At 42.8% G+C, this 16,995-nt stretch overlaps 1 protein-coding gene across 33 annotated transcripts in view; it reads left to right on the top strand.

The window, feature by feature from the left end:
* The window catches only part of LOC133559662 (pleckstrin homology domain-containing family A member 1-like), an 87,992-nt gene that overhangs the window by 11,425 nt on the left and 59,572 nt on the right, over positions 1-16,995 (top strand). For 32 of the 33 annotated variants that reach the window (XR_009808235.1, XR_009808222.1, XR_009808223.1 and 29 more), the window contains exon 2: positions 13,241-13,460. Coding sequence is in view for 5 of the 33 variants with exons in the window: in XM_061911635.1 (XP_061767619.1) it covers positions 13,320-13,460 (141 nt within the window). In the remaining 28 variants the exon portion in view is untranslated. Of the gene's footprint in view, positions 1-12,987; positions 13,140-13,240; positions 13,461-16,995 lie in introns of those variants that run through there. The other variant, XM_061911636.1, reaches the window with a different exon arrangement.

The following is a 16,995-nucleotide window of genomic DNA, read 5'->3' as shown; positions in this document are numbered from 1 at the left end:
TATGTCGTGTGCTAGTCCAGCATCAATATCTGCAGCGTCCTCCTGACCGTCACCTTCAGCCTCGGGTTCAAAGCGGTACGGCTCTATCCCTTGTTGCCTGGCCGAGTGGTCCTGCCACCACCACGGCAAGCACGGCACCTCTCACAGTCTCTTCCCTATCTGAATCGCTCTCACTGCCCTCTAGTCTTTTTTATTTTATTTTTTTCTAGTCCTTCACTCTCGCTTTCCTCATCCACAAATCTTTCATCCTCGCTCGAATTAATGGGGAAATCGTCGCATTCTCAGTCCGAATCGCTCTAGCTGCTGGTGGCCATGATTGTAAACAATGTTCAGATGTGAGGAGCTCCACAAACCGTGACGTCACGCGCATAATGTCTGCAACTTCTGGTACAGGCAAGGCTTTTTTATCCGCACCAAAAGTTGTGAACTTTATCGTCAATGTTAAATCCTTTCAGCAAAAATATGGCAATATCGCGAAATGATCAATTATGACACATAGATTGGAGCTGCTATCCCTGTTTGAATAAGAAAATCGCATTTAAGTAGGCCTGTAAATGTTTCATTGATAATAATGAGCATTACACACAGCGAAAAATGATTAGTACGACTTTGGTAAGCTACGAAGCTGCACCACATGACGGATTGTCGGAGCATTACGGCTCCCATAGTCAGACATGCGAGTATTATTATGGTGTGTGTATAAGGACCACAAAATGGCACCCATTAGCAGACTTTATCTGGCGTTTTGTTTTGCACAATTATGCAAAAGCATTTTTTCTTACCTTCTGGTACCCGCTGATGTGTATTTGGGATCTGCACAAGTCCTGAAAATTTGCGCACATCCGCCATTGTAGTCCGTGTCGAGCCCGTAGTCAATAAGCTCCTTTTTCTCTTTATCTTCTTGTTTTGGACATTCATCCTCCACTGTTGTCATTTCTAATATAAAGTAGTGTAAAGTTCTTACTTATATCTGTCAGTAAACTCACCATGAAAGCACGTAATAACATACCGGTGTAGTGAGTTTACATTATTCACCCAAGGAACTTTAGTTTTTAGAGAGTTCCGGTCATGGGACACATTTCGGGCGTTGTTGTTGCACTAGTGAGCTACAAATGAGGAGCTGCTGTTCCGTTATTGATTGAAGTAAAGTCTGAATGTCCTTAAAAACAGTTAACTCCATCTTTTGACACTTCTTCCACTCCCGTCCTTGCACGCTACACCGCTACAACAAAGATGACGGGGAGAAGACGCTGTTCAAGTGGAGGCACGTAAATAAAACCGTCCTCCAAACGGCGCATCCTGAAGAGACTGTCAGAAGTTAGTAAAACATCTATGCAACATTTTGAGCAAATAACCACCATTACATGTTATGTAGACCACAAGGAAGTATTTTACATTTAGAAAAAAATAAATAATATTAAGACCCAAGGAATGCACCTTATAATCTGGTGTACCTTTTTTATGAAAATAAACCCGCTCATCGGCAGTGTGCCTTATAATCCGGTGCGCCCTATGGTCCGGAAAAGATCATAAGTCCTCTAGTAAATCGTTTTATTTAATTGATTAATGAATTAGCTGATTGGATACAAAAGATTGGTATTCACAACTACGGATGCTCAAAATCGATTCACAGCCAAATCACAATTTTTATTTATACCGATTATAAATCAATTCAAAATTTTGAATCATTTGAGTAATATGTGTGTGTGTGTCTGTGCGTGTGTGTGTGTGTGATATATATATCACCTTTTTTTCTTGTAAATTTCTATCCTATGTCTGGTAGTTCTGGGTTGAATTGGAGTTGCTCCATTTTCTTTTATTAGATTGATGAACATTCAAAGATTTTTGTGAATGTTTTCAAGATGTTTTTCAAAAATATATTTTTTCACATCAGCAGCCAAGAGGAGCTTTTGTAACCTGTAACCTGTTTTTAAAAATGCTTTTATTATATTGTACACACCACATAACAGATTAGATCAGGGGTAGGGAACCTATGGCTCTAGAGCCAGATGTGGCTCTTTTGATGACTGCATCTGGCTCTCAGATAAATCTGAGCTGACATTGCTTAACAGGATAAGTAATGAATAATTCCACTTGTAATCACAGTGTTAAAAACAACGTTCAAAATATAAATTATTCTCATGCATTTTTATGTTCAAGAAGTTGCGTTAATGGTAAGAAGTCATTTATTTATTCTTGGTTAGTGTGGGGCTTGCCCTCCTGGGGGTTCTTCAGACCACCAAGAGCCTGTTTTAGGGTTCCAATATTGTTTTATTTTTTTTTTCAATCAGTTGCTTTACAGCAATTGTCTTTTTCTCTTTCGTCCTCACTCGCGCTCTGGCTCCAGCCCCAACCCTGTCTCTCCTCCTGGCTGCTGCTTATAACAGAGGGGCTGGTGATTAGATAAAAAGGCCCAGGTGGGACTTCTACGCACCTGTCGTTGATTTTGAGGCCGGTCCTGGCAACATCCCGCTTTGCTGCAGGCCCGCAGGCCACGCCCCCTCCACAGTTAGCTTGAGAATAACAATGTTATTACAAAGAATAAGAGACTTATTATACTCTGGAAATGTTGGTCTTACTTAAAAAATGCACGTGTTCAGTGTTAAAAAAAAATATTATATGGCTCTTAGGGAAATACATTTTAAAATATTTGGCTTCTTGGCTCTCTCAGCCAAAAAGGTTCCCGACCCCTGGATTAGATAATTGAATATTTCAATATTTACTCCAAGAATGAAGTTTGAATGTAATTACGAAGTGCCCAATGATTCCTACATCTATAAAGAGCTTTGGCTGTAGGCAACCCCCTGATGTAGTTGATGCACTTTAGCTGTATGTACATGTGATTTTCTGCTTAGGTTGTGTTACTGCAAACGTCCATCCAGACCCAGTAGTTGGTGACACAAGTCTATAAGGCCAGAGTACAGTTTATTATCTGAGCGACGAGCACACAACAGTCATCCATTGTTGTAGACGTTGTAACCCCTTGTTACGCTTTTTGTCGCACAAACAGGAACGGGAACCTCCTTGATTCTTTCCCAGCAAAGAATTGCAAGTATTTTTCTAAACCTGCACTTTGCAGGATGACCAGACTCGACAGAGGCGCCTCTCACTGCGGCCCAACAATATGTGCTTGTGTCCGTCTTAATAGTTGTCTTTGACTGTGTCACTGCCTTCTCCTCAGTGTGTGTGTGAGTGTGTGTGTGTGTTGCGCTCAGGCTCCAATGCTACACAACAAGCGGGCCTATTGTCGCCCGTCCACCCTCACAGTGCTCATAATGTCCCCCGCAGAAAGGCTGTCTTTATCACCGCTTTCCCGCCCGCATATTTTAGCCTCAGCCCAGAAGGACTTAAACAGGCCCATGCCATAATATGCTTACTGGAACACTGGCTGCCCACCCACTCACACACTTAACTACTTAACACCTGTATCATTCATGTTTGTACACTATACCGCTGCTAGTATGGTATCGCGCTACTAATCAATCATGGAAATGTACTTATTCCCCATATGTATATATAATAGTAGTGGGGGCCTTTAGGGAGATTTTCTGTTGTGTTTGTTCACTTTTGTCTAAAAGCGCCAAATTTGGCACAGGTGTATTCCCTGAGCTTTTTTTTTTTTTTTTCCCAAGATGGCGCTGCTGTCCGCGTCCAGGCGAGGGAAATCTGAGTTCATTTTGTTGTGATTCCATAGAAGTCTTTGAGCTGCTCTTTGTCTGATCACTCACCTAGGACCTGTTTGTCTTGGGAGACCTAACCAGGGGGCATGAAAGCCCCCAGACAACATAGCTCCTAGGATCATGGGGACACGAAAACTCCTCTACCACGGTAAGGTAGCAGCTCAGAGAGGAGCTGCTACCTTACCAGGGATCCGGTTTGGTGGCCACGGGATTAGGTCTCTGCTTTTTGCAGATGATGTGGTCCTGATGGCTTCATCTGACCGGGATCTTCAGCTCTCACTGGATCGGTTCGCAGCCGAGTGTGAAGCGACCGGAATGAGAATCAGCACCTCCAAGTCCGAGTCCATGGTTCTCGCCCGGAGAAGGGTGGAGTGCCATCTCCGGGTTGGGGAGGAGACCCTGCCCCAAGTGGAGGAGTTCAAGTACCTAGGAGTCTTGTTCACGAGTGAGGGAAGAGTGGATGGTGAGATCGACAGGCGGATCGGTGCGGCGTCTTCAGTAATGCGGACGTTGTACCGATCCGTTGTGGTCATGAGCTTTGGGTCATGACTGAAAGGATAAGATCACGGGTACAAGCGGCCGAAATGAGTTTCCTCCGCCGTGTGGCGGGGCTCTCCCTTAGAGATAGGGTGAGAAGCTCTGCCATCCGGGAGGAACTCAAAGTAAAGCCGCTGCTCCTCCACATCGAGAGGAGCCAGATGAGGTGGTTCGGGCATCTGGTCAGGATGCCACCCGAACGCCTCCCTAGGGATGTGTTTAGGGCACGTCCAGCCGGTAGGAGGCCACGGGGAAGACCCAGGACACGTTGGGAAGACTATGTCTCCCGGCTGGCTTGGGAACGCCTCGGGATCCCCCGGGAAGAGCTAGACGAAGTGGCTGGGGAGAGGGAAGTCTGGGCTTCCCTGCTTAAGCTGCTGCCCCCGCGACCCGACCTCGGATAAGCGGAAGATGATGGATGGATGGATGGATGGATGGATGGCGCTGCTGTAGTGGCTGCTGTTGGCAGGAGCTCTGTGCTCTTGTGTCATCCTTTTGTGTTTCCCTCTTGTTTTCATGTGTTATTATATTTTCTTGCCTTTTGGTCCGGGACCCTTTGGGACTGTGTGACAAGGGGTGGCACTTTTGTGACCTCTGCGGTGCTTTTTTTGTGGACTTCTGGATCTGCCTCCCGGGAGCCTTTTGGCCATGGAGACCAGCTGCTGGGTCTCTGCCACACCGGAGTCTGTTTGGAGAGACTGGAGGAGATGCGGATGAGGGGGACAGGGCTGCGGAGCTGGCACTGAGCGCTGGGACGGAGAGGCTTTGCGGTGTCTTGGCTGGGTGAGCAGGTGTCGGACACCTCAGTCACCTTGGACGTATCCTCACTCATCCATGCGGACTGGACACTGGCCGAGAGTGGAGTCGGCTGTCTTGGTTGCTTTGTTGGGTCTGCTCCTGTCTCTGGCCATGCTCCCTCCACTCCAGCGGACAATGGCGTGGAATACCGCAGAGGCCACCACAGTGGACATGACTCTTTTACTTTTTTATTCATAGCTGTATGTAGAAGTGTCTGGTTGCATCAGCTGCTTTAATGTCTTTAATGTCCTCTGTGTTCTTTGATGTTTGATGTTTCCCTCTTACACACATGGAAGAGGGATGTGTTCTCTGGCTATGAGTTGTTTTTTTTCCCCTTTGCCTCAGTCTGCAACCCCTCTCCAGGGCCCAGGCTAAGACCAATTTTTATATTTTATTTTAATCTTCAATTTTTTACCTGTATCTCATCATTTTTGTAAGGGGCGCTGGAAGCCGGCAGACCCATCAGCGATCCTGTTCTGTCACCCTGTAATGTTTGTCTGATCTTGAATGGGATTGTGCTGAAAATTTTAATTTTCCTGACGGAATAAAGTACTATCTATCTATCTATCTATTCCCTGGGGTCGCCACCTGAACACGCTTTTGCCTCTACATTTGGACCAGATGAGCTACAAATCCAAACTTGGTGTCTGTTTCATGTTTTTTGACAAATAGAAATATGACGGAAATATCCTCTATGATTGGGTGTGTCTGGACACTAGAGATGCGCGGTTTGCGGGCTCATCCGCGGAGTCCGCGGATAAACCGTGGGTCGGGCGGTTGACATGACGGAAAAATAGATTTTAATTGGATTGAACCATCCGGAAATATTTGATATACATGGTTCTGGGATCGGTACCTTTTGCTATTCAAAGAGCCATTTAAGACTCGTGTCATAAAGCGAAGAAGACAATAGGAGACGCTATTATTCTCTTGATCGACTGCCGGCAGTCACCCAGATGATAAGTATTAGGGTGTGCTATGAAGCCATTGTCTTTGTCGCCTTCCACAGCATTTCCGATCTGCTTGTCAGTCCACCAACATGTGTGTGGCTTCCGCAGCAACACGCACACGACTGCAAGGCATACTGGGTGACACAGAGTACACAAATGGTTGTGATATAAACAATTTTAACACTCTTAGTAATATGCGCCACGCTGTGAAGCCACACCAATTAAGAATGACAAACACATTTCGGGAGACGTCCTCACAGTAACACAACATAAACGCAACACAACAAATACCCAGAAGCCTTTGTATTCATGACAATTCCTGACTATTTTATACACCCCGCTAGCAGCAAACCCGTGCGTCTGTAAGGTGGTCGGTGTTGGGGGCGCGGGCGTGTAAAATATATTCAGGCATTGTCACGGATACGATGGATTGTGGGTACTTGTTGTGTTGCGTTTATGTTGTGTTACTGTGAGGATGTTCTCCCGAAATGTGTTTGTCAATCTTGTATTGAGTGGCTTCACAGCATGGTGTATATTAGTAAGTGTTAAAGTTGTTTATATCACAACCATCAGTGTACTCTGTATCACCCAGTATGCCTTTCAATCTTTTACGTGTGATTGCAGGAACTGCACACAACATTTTGCCAGACCAACAATCGGTTCGTACATGTTGTTGAAGGTGTCAAAGGCAATGGCTTCATAGCACGCCCATATTTTTGTCCTCAGGATGAATGCTATTGGATAGTCGCGAGAACGTTAGCGGCTCCAATTGTCTTCATTACTCTGTGAAACAGGTTTAAATGGCTCAATGAGTGGTAAAGGCGAACGACCTCTGATGTATTTCAGCGGGCGGGTGGCGGGCGGTTACGTTCCTGATAAAATGTTGATTTGGGTGGATGGAGGGTGGATGACGACTTTGGTGACGCGGTTGCGGATTATATACTTGCCTATCCGCGCATCCCTACTGGACACCTAATTAGCATATTTCCATAATGGGGGCTATGTAAAAATTTGGTGTACCTTAACCTTTGATACTTTTTGGAAAACTATTTTAGACTTTTTGAGCATCAGAAACATACTGGAATGATCAGATTTATAGGGGTGTTACGGTACACAAAAATGTTGGTTCGGTACGTACCTCGGTTTAGAGGTCACGGTTCGGTTAATTTTCGGTACAGTAAGAAAACAACAAAATATACATTTTTGGATTATTTATTTACCAAATTTGTAAACAATGGCTTTATCCTTTTAACATTGGGAACACTATAATAATTCTGCCCACGTTAATCCACATTAAACTGCCTCAACTTGTTGCTCAGATTAAATAAAATGACAAAACTTTTCTTCTACATATAAAAAATGCAACATTAAACAGTTTCAAGTCAACTCATCATGCTTAATTTATCACAGCATTTGGAAAGCGTGTAGTTGATTTTTATTATGTAAATGTTATATTTTTATCAACATATAGCAGGGACCCTGCCATTCAAAGCTTTTCTGTTCGTAAAACACACACACACCTCAAAATGAGCTAACGTTAGGCTAAAAGCTAATTAGCCTTCACCTCAAGCCAGAACTGTGAGCGAGCTGAGCTGCAGTTTTAAGTTTCTAGATCAGGGGTCGGGAACCTTTTTGGATGAGAGAGCCATGAAAGCCAAATATTTCAAAATGTATTTTCCGTGAGAGCCATATAATATTTTTTAACACTGAATACAACTAAATGCGTGCATCTTTAAGTAAGACCAACATTTTTTGAGTATAATAAGTCTCTTATTCTTTTTAATAACATTGTTATTCTAAAGTTAACCAATAATAAATACTTCTCACCATTAATGCCACATCAGGACAGGTGCGATAGAAATGATTAAAATGCATGAGAATGTTTCATAATTTGAACGTGATTTTTAACACTGATTACCAGCGGAATTATTCATTGCTTATCGTGTTAAGCAATGTCAGCTAAAATTAATCTGAGAGCCAGATGCAGTCATCAAAAGACCCACATCTGGCTCTAGAGCCATAGGTTCCCTACCCCTGTTCTAGAAGGTCAACCGGCTCATAGTGATGTTAGTAGTAGTTGACTGGGAGGTGTTTATTATCATTTGGGGAGAGTACGCTGCCTTATGCTCACCCGCTAAACACCTATCTACTCGACGCTGAAGCATTTACTACATGCACTCTGAATACGCACTGCTGATTGGCTGTTACTGCTATATATGTAACCAATCAGATGGTTCTGAAGGTGGGATAATGCTGGGTGCTGAGACAGAGGCAGAAGAAGCAAACCAGCTTGTTAAAGGGGAACATTATCACAATTTCAAAAGGGTTAAAAACAATAAAAATCAGTTCCCAGTGGCTTGTTGTATTTTTTGAAGTATTTTTCAAAATTTTACCGGTCCCGTAATATCCCTAAATAAAGCTTTAAAGTGCTTTATTTCCGCTATCTTCGAAACCACTATCCGTTTCCCTGTGACGTCATACATGGCTGCCAATACAAACAACATGGCGGTTACCACAGCAAGATGTAGCGACATTAGCTCGGATTCAGACTCGGATTTCAGCTGTTTAAGAGATTCAACAGATTACGCATGTACTGAAACAGATGGTCGGAGTACGGAGGCAGATAGCGAAAACGAAATTGAAGAAGAAATTGAAGCTTTTGACGCTATTCGGCCACAGCGTGGGTGTACCTAATGAAGTGGCCCATAGCATGGCTGCCTTATTAGCATCGCCGGTAAAATGTGCGGACCAAACGATCAGGACTTTCGCATCTTGTGACACTGGAGCAACTTAAATCCGTCGATTGGTAAGTGTTTGTTTCGCATTAAATGTGGGTATCTAGTTTCAAATGTACATACAGCTAGCGTAAATAGCATGTTAGCATCGATGCATGTTAGCATCGTTTAGCTGGCAGTCATGCCGTGACCAAATATGTCTGATTAGCACATAAGTCAACAACATCAACAAAACTCACCTTTGTGATTTCGTTGACTTAATCGTTGCAAATGCATCTGCAGGTTATCCATACATCTCTGTGCCATGTCTGTCTTAGCATCGCCGGTCAAATGTGAAGACACTCTGGTACATTCAATGGGGGTCTGGCGGCAGATTTCTTGCCAGTGGTGCAACTTGAATCCCTCCCTGTTAGTGTTGTTACACCCTCCGACACCACACCGACGAGGCACGATGTCTCCAAGGTTCCAAAAAATAGTCGAAAAAACGGAAAATAACAGAGCTGAGACCCGGTGTTTGTAATGTGAAAATGAATATGGCGGGTGTGTTACTTCAGTGACGTCACGTTCTGACGTCATCGCTCCCAGCGCGATAAACAGAAAGGCGTTTAATTTGCCAAAATTCACCCATTTAGAATTCGGAAATAGGGGAAAAAAATACATGGTCTTTTTTCTGCACCATCAAGGTATATATTGACGCTTACATAGGTCTGGTGATAATGTTCCCCTTTAAGACTTTAGCTTAGAAACATGTTCGGTACACCCCCCTACCGAAACGGTTCAATACAAGTACACGTACCGTTGCACCCCTACAAATTTATGATCATTTATTTGAGCACTTTAATTGCTATACTGCAGCTACATCACAGGTATTTATCTTTGTTGCCATCAGTCTGTACGTTTACATGCACTAGATCAGGGGTGTCAAACTCAAATACAGAGTGGGCCGAAATTTTAAACGGAACAAAGCCGCGGGCCAAGGTTGAACAAATTAACCTTTTAATAGGGACCCAAACAAGTTTTGCATTGAGTATTGAACAAGCAAGGCTTATATAACTTTAGTGACATGCAAAATCCTGTTTCAAATACTAATAATAATAATTTAAAAAATATCAATGGTATATCAAATATCATTTAAATCAAAATGTAATGACTCTTTTCTATATGCAGCCTTCTGAGGTAAATATCAAAATAAACTTGTTCCACAGGCTAATTACACATTTCAAAATAAAATAATGAATGAATCAAACATTCAAGCCTTGAAATAGCAAGAGAAAGTGCATGAATAAATAGTTAATTATTGCTCAGTTTGCTCCACTCATTTGCTTTACCACTGAATATGGAACAAGCAATAATTATATAACTTACTAGTGCAAAAGCAACTTTCAAAAAAAAGAAAAGAAAAAACATCAATGGTAAAATTAATAAAATTTAAATAAAACATTTAATGCCTCTTTTCTATTTGCAACCTTCTGAGGTAAATATCAATATTACATTTTTCCACAGGCTAATAAATATTAAAAAAAAAATAACAATGAGATGGGTGGGGGGCGGGGTTAGGTGGTAGTGGGGGGTGCATATTGTAGTGTCCCGGAACAGTTAGTGCTGCAAGGGGGTGTGGGTATTTGTTCTGTTGTGTCTTATGTTGTGTTACGGTGCAGATGTTCTCCCGAAATGTGTTTGTCATTCTTGTTTGGTGTGGGTTCACAGTGCGGCGCATATTTGTAACAGTGTTAAAGTTGTTTGTTTGTTTTTGTTTTGTTTTTTGTCCTGTCCAGCTTCTCAGGCAAATCATATAGTTGATGTAAATGCCCATATCGGCTGTTCAGATTTACTTTACAAAAGAGAAGTGTAAGATACTTCTCTTGTTGTCTTATTTGAATGTGACTTTATTAAATGTATTTATATTATCATTTGGTGCAGCCGGGCTGGAGCAGGAGGGGATAGAAAGAGGAAAAAAAGGAAGACAGAGGGGGAAATTGTGGAGATAAGAGGGGGATTAGACAGAGAGACCAAAACAACAGCAGCAAATACAACAACAACAATAGAACAACACCAGCACATACATAATATGTACAAATATGATCGTAAAAGTGATAGCAAATAAGCAGTTAGTGAAATAAATAATATAGTATTGACAATGAGCATTTTTACACTAAAACTGGAGCAATACAAATACCAATAGAAAAAGCGCTATTGATCATGAACAAAACCAATAGATTACCACTATTATCAACAATAAAGTTGTTCAAATGCAACGATACGTATACATAATGATAGCTAGAAAGATAATAAATAAAATAAATAAATAAATAAAATTAAAAAAAAAAAAAAGTTGTTTATACCGCCACCCTCAGTCTGACCTGTATGGCTGTTGACCAAGTATGCTGGCATTCACTTAAGTGTGTGTATAAGTGGCATATATTATGTGGCTGGGCGGGCACGCTGTTTGTATGGAGGAAAAGCGGACGTGACAACATATTGTAGACAAAGCTAAGGGCAGTGCCATTTAGGCACCCCTCCAATATTGTTGTCCGGGTGGAAATCTGGAGAAATTCGGGAGAATGGTTGGAAAATCGGGAGAGTTGGCAAGTATGAGTATTAGCGGCGAATGCAGTGTTACAGCGGCCCTGCCGCAGCATAGTACCGGCGGGCCAGCTCTAATGTTAATTTGATATTGCCTCAAGGGCCAAATAGTTTGACACCCATGCACTAAAGCAGGGGTGCCCACACTTTTTCTGCAGTCGAGCTACTTTTCAATTGACCAACTCGAGGGGATCTACCTCATTTATATATATCATTTATATTTATTTATTTATGAAAGAGACATTTTTGTAAACAAGTTAAATGTGTTTAATGATAATACAAGCATGTGTAACACATATAGCTGTCTTTCTTTCACGAAGACAAGAATATAAGTTGGTGTATTACCTGATTCTGATGACTTGCATTGATTGGAATCAGACAGTAATGATGATAACGCCCACATTTTCAAATGGAGGAGAAAAAAAGTTGTCCTTTCTGTACAATACCACATGAAAGTGGTTGGTTTTTGGCATGTAATTCATCCGGCTTCCATACACTTTACAAGAAAAACATTGGCGGCAAATTCCGTAGCTTGCTTGATTGACATTCACGGCACCCGAGGGTCTTGCGAGATGACGCTGGCTGCTGCCAGTTCATTATTATGAAAAAATGACAGAGAGGAAGGCGAGAAACACTTTTTATTTCAACAGACTTTCGCGCCGTCCCTTCCGTCAAAACTCTAAAGGCCGACTGCACATTTCCTATCTTCACAATAAAAGCCCTGCTTCATGCTGCCTGCGCTAACAAAATAAGAGTCTCGGAAAGCTGGCGTGCACAAGTGATGTGCACGCCAGCTTTCTGAGGGATCGCTTGTGCACGCCATTTTTCCGAGACTCTGTATTTAGTTAGCGCAGGCAGCATGAAGCAGGGCTTTTATTGTGAAGATAGGAAATGTGCAGTCGGCCTTTAGAGTTTTGACGGAAGGTACGGCGCGAGAGTCTGTTGAAATAAAAAGTGTTTCTCGCCTTCCTCTCGGTCATATTTTCATAATAATGATCTTGCAGCAGCCAGCGTCATCTCACAGGACCCTCCGGTACCGTGAATGTCATTTAAGTGACGTCTTGGTGAAGATTGACGATCACTAATTTTTAGGACTATTTTTTTTTTAAAAGCCTGGCTGGAAATCGACTGACACACCCCCCGCGGTTGAGTGGTAGCTCGCGATCGACGTAATGGGCACCCCTGCACTAAAGCAAACAAACCAATTCAGTTGGAACTAACTTTTATAAGACACATGTAAACAACTTCATCAGATGCTCTTTGACTGTTCGATTGCAAATCAGATCCCTATTGTAGGTTTACACTTCTAATCATGCCCAATAAAGGAAAAGTTCATGCTGAGCTGAGGTTTCACATGCATTCAAAGTCACTGTGAGATTCAGATTGTTACTTCAGCACCAGATTGAGCTCTCCTATTGGACCAGGTTAGAATACAGTATGCACATGTACAGTAATGTCATCATGTTCCAGTTGCATTCAGGTGTGTGTCACGTTAAACGGTGCTCTCCCACTGCCCAACATGCACGATAAGGACTTTTTTTGTTGTTGTCGTCTTTCCGCATTTGCCACGCTCGAGTGGGTGCTCGGCTTTCGCAGGGAGGAGGAGGCGGGGGAGGAGACTGAGTGGGCAGGCCGGAGGCTTGCCAAATCAGACGAGAGCGCCGTTGGGAGGGGAGAAGGGGAACAAAAAAAAAACGGTAAAGAGAGAGACGGTGAAAGACGGCCAGCAAAAAAAAAGGCAGAAAGAAAGAGCAAGTCGGGGTGGGCGGAGGCGATGGAATAGAACGTGACACTGTGTGTGTGCGTGAGCCAGAACGTGGAAACTAAAAAGAGGAGAGGTTGGGCTCATATAAAAGGTGTGTTTGGGTCACATGATCGAGCAGTAGGTATTGAAAATATTGTGGACTACTGTGGCTAAAGGTAACACGGATTATTTTCTTCCTGTGTCTTCTCCCAGGTTTCCTTGCTCCTCTTTGCCTCCGCCCCCCTTCTCCGTTTTTGGGCCCGCGCAGGCCAGGGAATGTCCCGGCGGCGCCATGCCTTACGTGGACCGACAGAACCGCATCTGTGGCTTCCTGGACATCGAGGAGAACGAGAGCAGTGGCAAGTTCCTGCGCCGCTACTTCATACTGGACACCCAGCAGGGGAGCCTGGTGTGGTTCATGGACAACCCGCAGGTAACGGCGGCTAGCCTAGCACGTAGCATGGCATCTTTGTGGGGCTTGTCTGTGCTCGTCCGTCTGACTGCACGCACGGCGGCCTGCAGGACCGCACTCTGATTTTGCTCACAGTTGAAGGCATCAGTTAGGACCAGGATGTACGCCTGTGTCGTGGTGTTCCGTCCGTGAGTGCTCCGGCACATCAAGTATTCATGGACCGTGTAGTCTGAATAATTCAATCCCGGCCTTTCTTTTTATAGAAACAAAACGCTTGCATTTTAATGTTCAAATCAGAATCCCACAACTTCTGTGCACCAATGCAACTTTTGACTTCTTACTAGGGTTGTTTTGTATACTGGTACCATTATAGCATCGCAATACTAATGAGTCAACAATGTACAAACCCCGTTTCTATATGAGTTAGGAAATTGTGTTAAATGTAAATATAAACGGAATGCAATGATTTGCAAATCCTTTTTAACCTATATTAAATTGAATGCACTACAAAGACAAGATATTTGATGTTCAAACTCATAAACTTAGAATTTCATGGCTGCAACACGTGCCAAAGTAGTTGGGAAAGGGCATGTTCACCACTGTGTTACATCACCTTTTCTTTTAACAACACTCAGTAAACGTTTGGGAACTGAGGAAACTAATTGTCGAAGCTTTCAAAGTGAAATTCTTTCCAATTCTTGTTTTATGTAGAGCTTTAGTCGTTCAACAGTCCGGGGTCTCCGCTGTCGTATTTTAGATTAGATTAGATTAGATAGATTAGATAGTACTTTATTTATTCCGTCCTTCAGGAAAATTGCAATTTTCAGCACAATCCCATTCAAGATCAGACAAACATTACAGGGAGACAGAACAGGATCGCTGACGGGTCTGCCGGCTTCCAGCGCCCCTTACAAAAAAGATGACATACAGGTAAACGGGGGGGGGGAGAAAAGAATAGAAGATTAAAATAAAATTTAAAAAAAATCGGTCTTAGCCTGGGCCCCTAGCCCAGGCTAAGACCGCTTCATAATGCCCCACACAGACAGGTCTGGACTGCAGGCGGGCCAGCAAAGTACCCGCACTCTTTTTTTACGAAACCACGCTGTTGGAACACGTGGCTTGGCATTGTCTTGCTGAAATAAGCAGGGGCGTCCATGATGACGTTGCTTGGATGACAACATATGTTGCTCCAAAACCTGTATGGACCATTCAGCATTAATGGTGCCTTCACAGATGTGTAAGTTACCCATGCCTTGGGCACTAATACACCCCCATACCATCACAGATGTCGGCTTTTGAACTTTGCGCCTATAACAATCAGAATGGTTAATTTCCTCTTTGTTACGGAGGACACCACGTCCACAGTTCCATCCATCCATTTACTACCGCTTATTCCCTTTTGGGGTCGCGGGGGGCGCTGGCGCCTATCTCAGCTACAATCAGGCGGAAGGCGGGGTACACCCTGGACAAGTCGCCACCTCATCGCAGGGCCAACACAGATAGACAGACAACATTCACACTCACATTCACACACTAGGGCCAATTTAGTGTTGCCAATCAACCTATCCCCAGGTACATGTCTTTGGAAGTGGGAGGAAGCCGGAGTACCCGGAGGGAACCCACGCATTCACGGGGAGAACATGCAAACTCCACACAGAAAGATCCCGGGCCTGGATTTGAACCCAGGACTGCAGGACCTTCGTATTGTGAGGCAGACGCACTAACCCCTCTGCCACCGTGAAGCCCACGTCCACAGTTTCCAAATATTGAAATGTGGACTCGTCAGACCACAGAACACTTTTCCACTTTGCATCAGTCCATCTTAGATAAGCTCGGGCCCAGCAAAGCCGGCGGCGTTTCAGGGTGTTGTTGATAAATGGGTTTGGCTTTGAATAGTAGAGTTTTAACTTGCACTTACAGATGTAGCGACCAACTCTAGTTACTGACAGTGGTTTTATGAAGTGTTCCTGAGCCCATGTAGTGATATCCTTTACTCACTGATGTCTTTATTTGATGCAGTACCGCCTGAGGGATCAACGGTCCGTAATATCATCACTTACATGCAGTGATTTCTCAAGATTATCTAAACCTTTTGATGATTTTACGGACCGTAGATGGTAAAATACCTAAATTCCCTGCAATAGCTCATTGAAAAATGTTGTTCTAAAACTGTTCGACAATTTGCTTACAAAGTGGTGACCCTCGCCCCCTTCCTAGTTTGTGAATTACTTAGCATTTCATGGAAGCTGCTTTTATACCCAATCATGGCACCCACCTGTTCCCAATTAGCCTGCACACCTGTGGGATGTTCCAAATAAGTGTTTGATGAACATTCTTCAGCTTTATCAGTATTTATTGCCACCTTTCCCAAGTTCTTTGTCATATGTTGCTGGCATCAAATTCTAAGGTTAATGGTTATCTGCAAAAAAAAAATGTTTATCAGTTTGAACCTCAAATATGTTGTCTTTGAAGGATATTCAACTGAATATGGGTTGAAAAGGATTTGCAAATCATTGTATTCTGTTTATATTTACATCTAACACAATTTCCCAACTCATATGGAAACGGGGTTTGTATATATTTGGGCTGTAGTATGTTTACAAAGTACCGGTTCTCAGGCCTGACAGCGCGTCGTCACGTGGTGACATTACTGGTTTTAGGAGCAGAGAAGCATGTTGGGCAGCGCACACACACAGAGTACTTACAAGCAGACACAGTGTGTAGACAGAAAAGGGACAATGGATGCATTTTGGTGTAAAAAGTCAAGATAAAGGTGAAGTTATAACACTGAATTACCCTCAGTAAGAGCTGCTTTAACGCATGCAGCTAACATCCATCCACAGTGTTTTAGCTACTTCTAAATCACTAATCCTCACCTCCATGGCGACAAAAAAAGTATGTTTATTACAAGTATTATTATCACTGGAGGACGAGGAATAGCTAAACATGCTTCATTACACACCGTGGGAGGATATAATAGCTCACCTGCGTCACAATGTTATAAAAAGTCATAGGTGGATCTACACTTGATATCCACTGTAATTATACCAAGTACAAGAGCGTATCTAGTCGATATTACCATGATTACATCAATATTTTTTTATTGTCACAAAATCTTTTTTCCTTCGTTAAAAATGTATATTTTGTTTATAAAGTCAGGAAATACATCCCTGGACACATGATGACTTTGAATATGACCAATGTATGATCCTGTAACTACTTGGTATCGGATCCATGCCTAAATGTGTGGTATCATCCAAAACTAATGTCAAGTATAAGTGATTATTACATCTTAACAGAATTGTAGATAGAACATGTTAAAACAGAAAATAAGCAGATATTAAGAGTAAATGAACAAGTGGATTAATAATAATTTTTTACAGTTTGTCCCACATACTGTAGATCGAATAATAAAATTATAAATGACACAATATGTTACTGCATACGTCAGCAGACTAATTAGGAGTCTTTGTTCGTTTACTTACTACAAAAAGACAACTTGTCTATTGTGTTCAACATTTTCTTTCAAGGCCTACTGAAATGAGATTTTCTTATT

Source organism: Nerophis ophidion, linkage group LG09, assembly GCF_033978795.1.
Source record: "Nerophis ophidion isolate RoL-2023_Sa linkage group LG09, RoL_Noph_v1.0, whole genome shotgun sequence".
NCBI lineage: Eukaryota > Metazoa > Chordata > Actinopteri > Syngnathiformes > Syngnathidae > Nerophis > Nerophis ophidion.
This window is presented reverse-complemented; position numbering and strand designations above follow the sequence as displayed.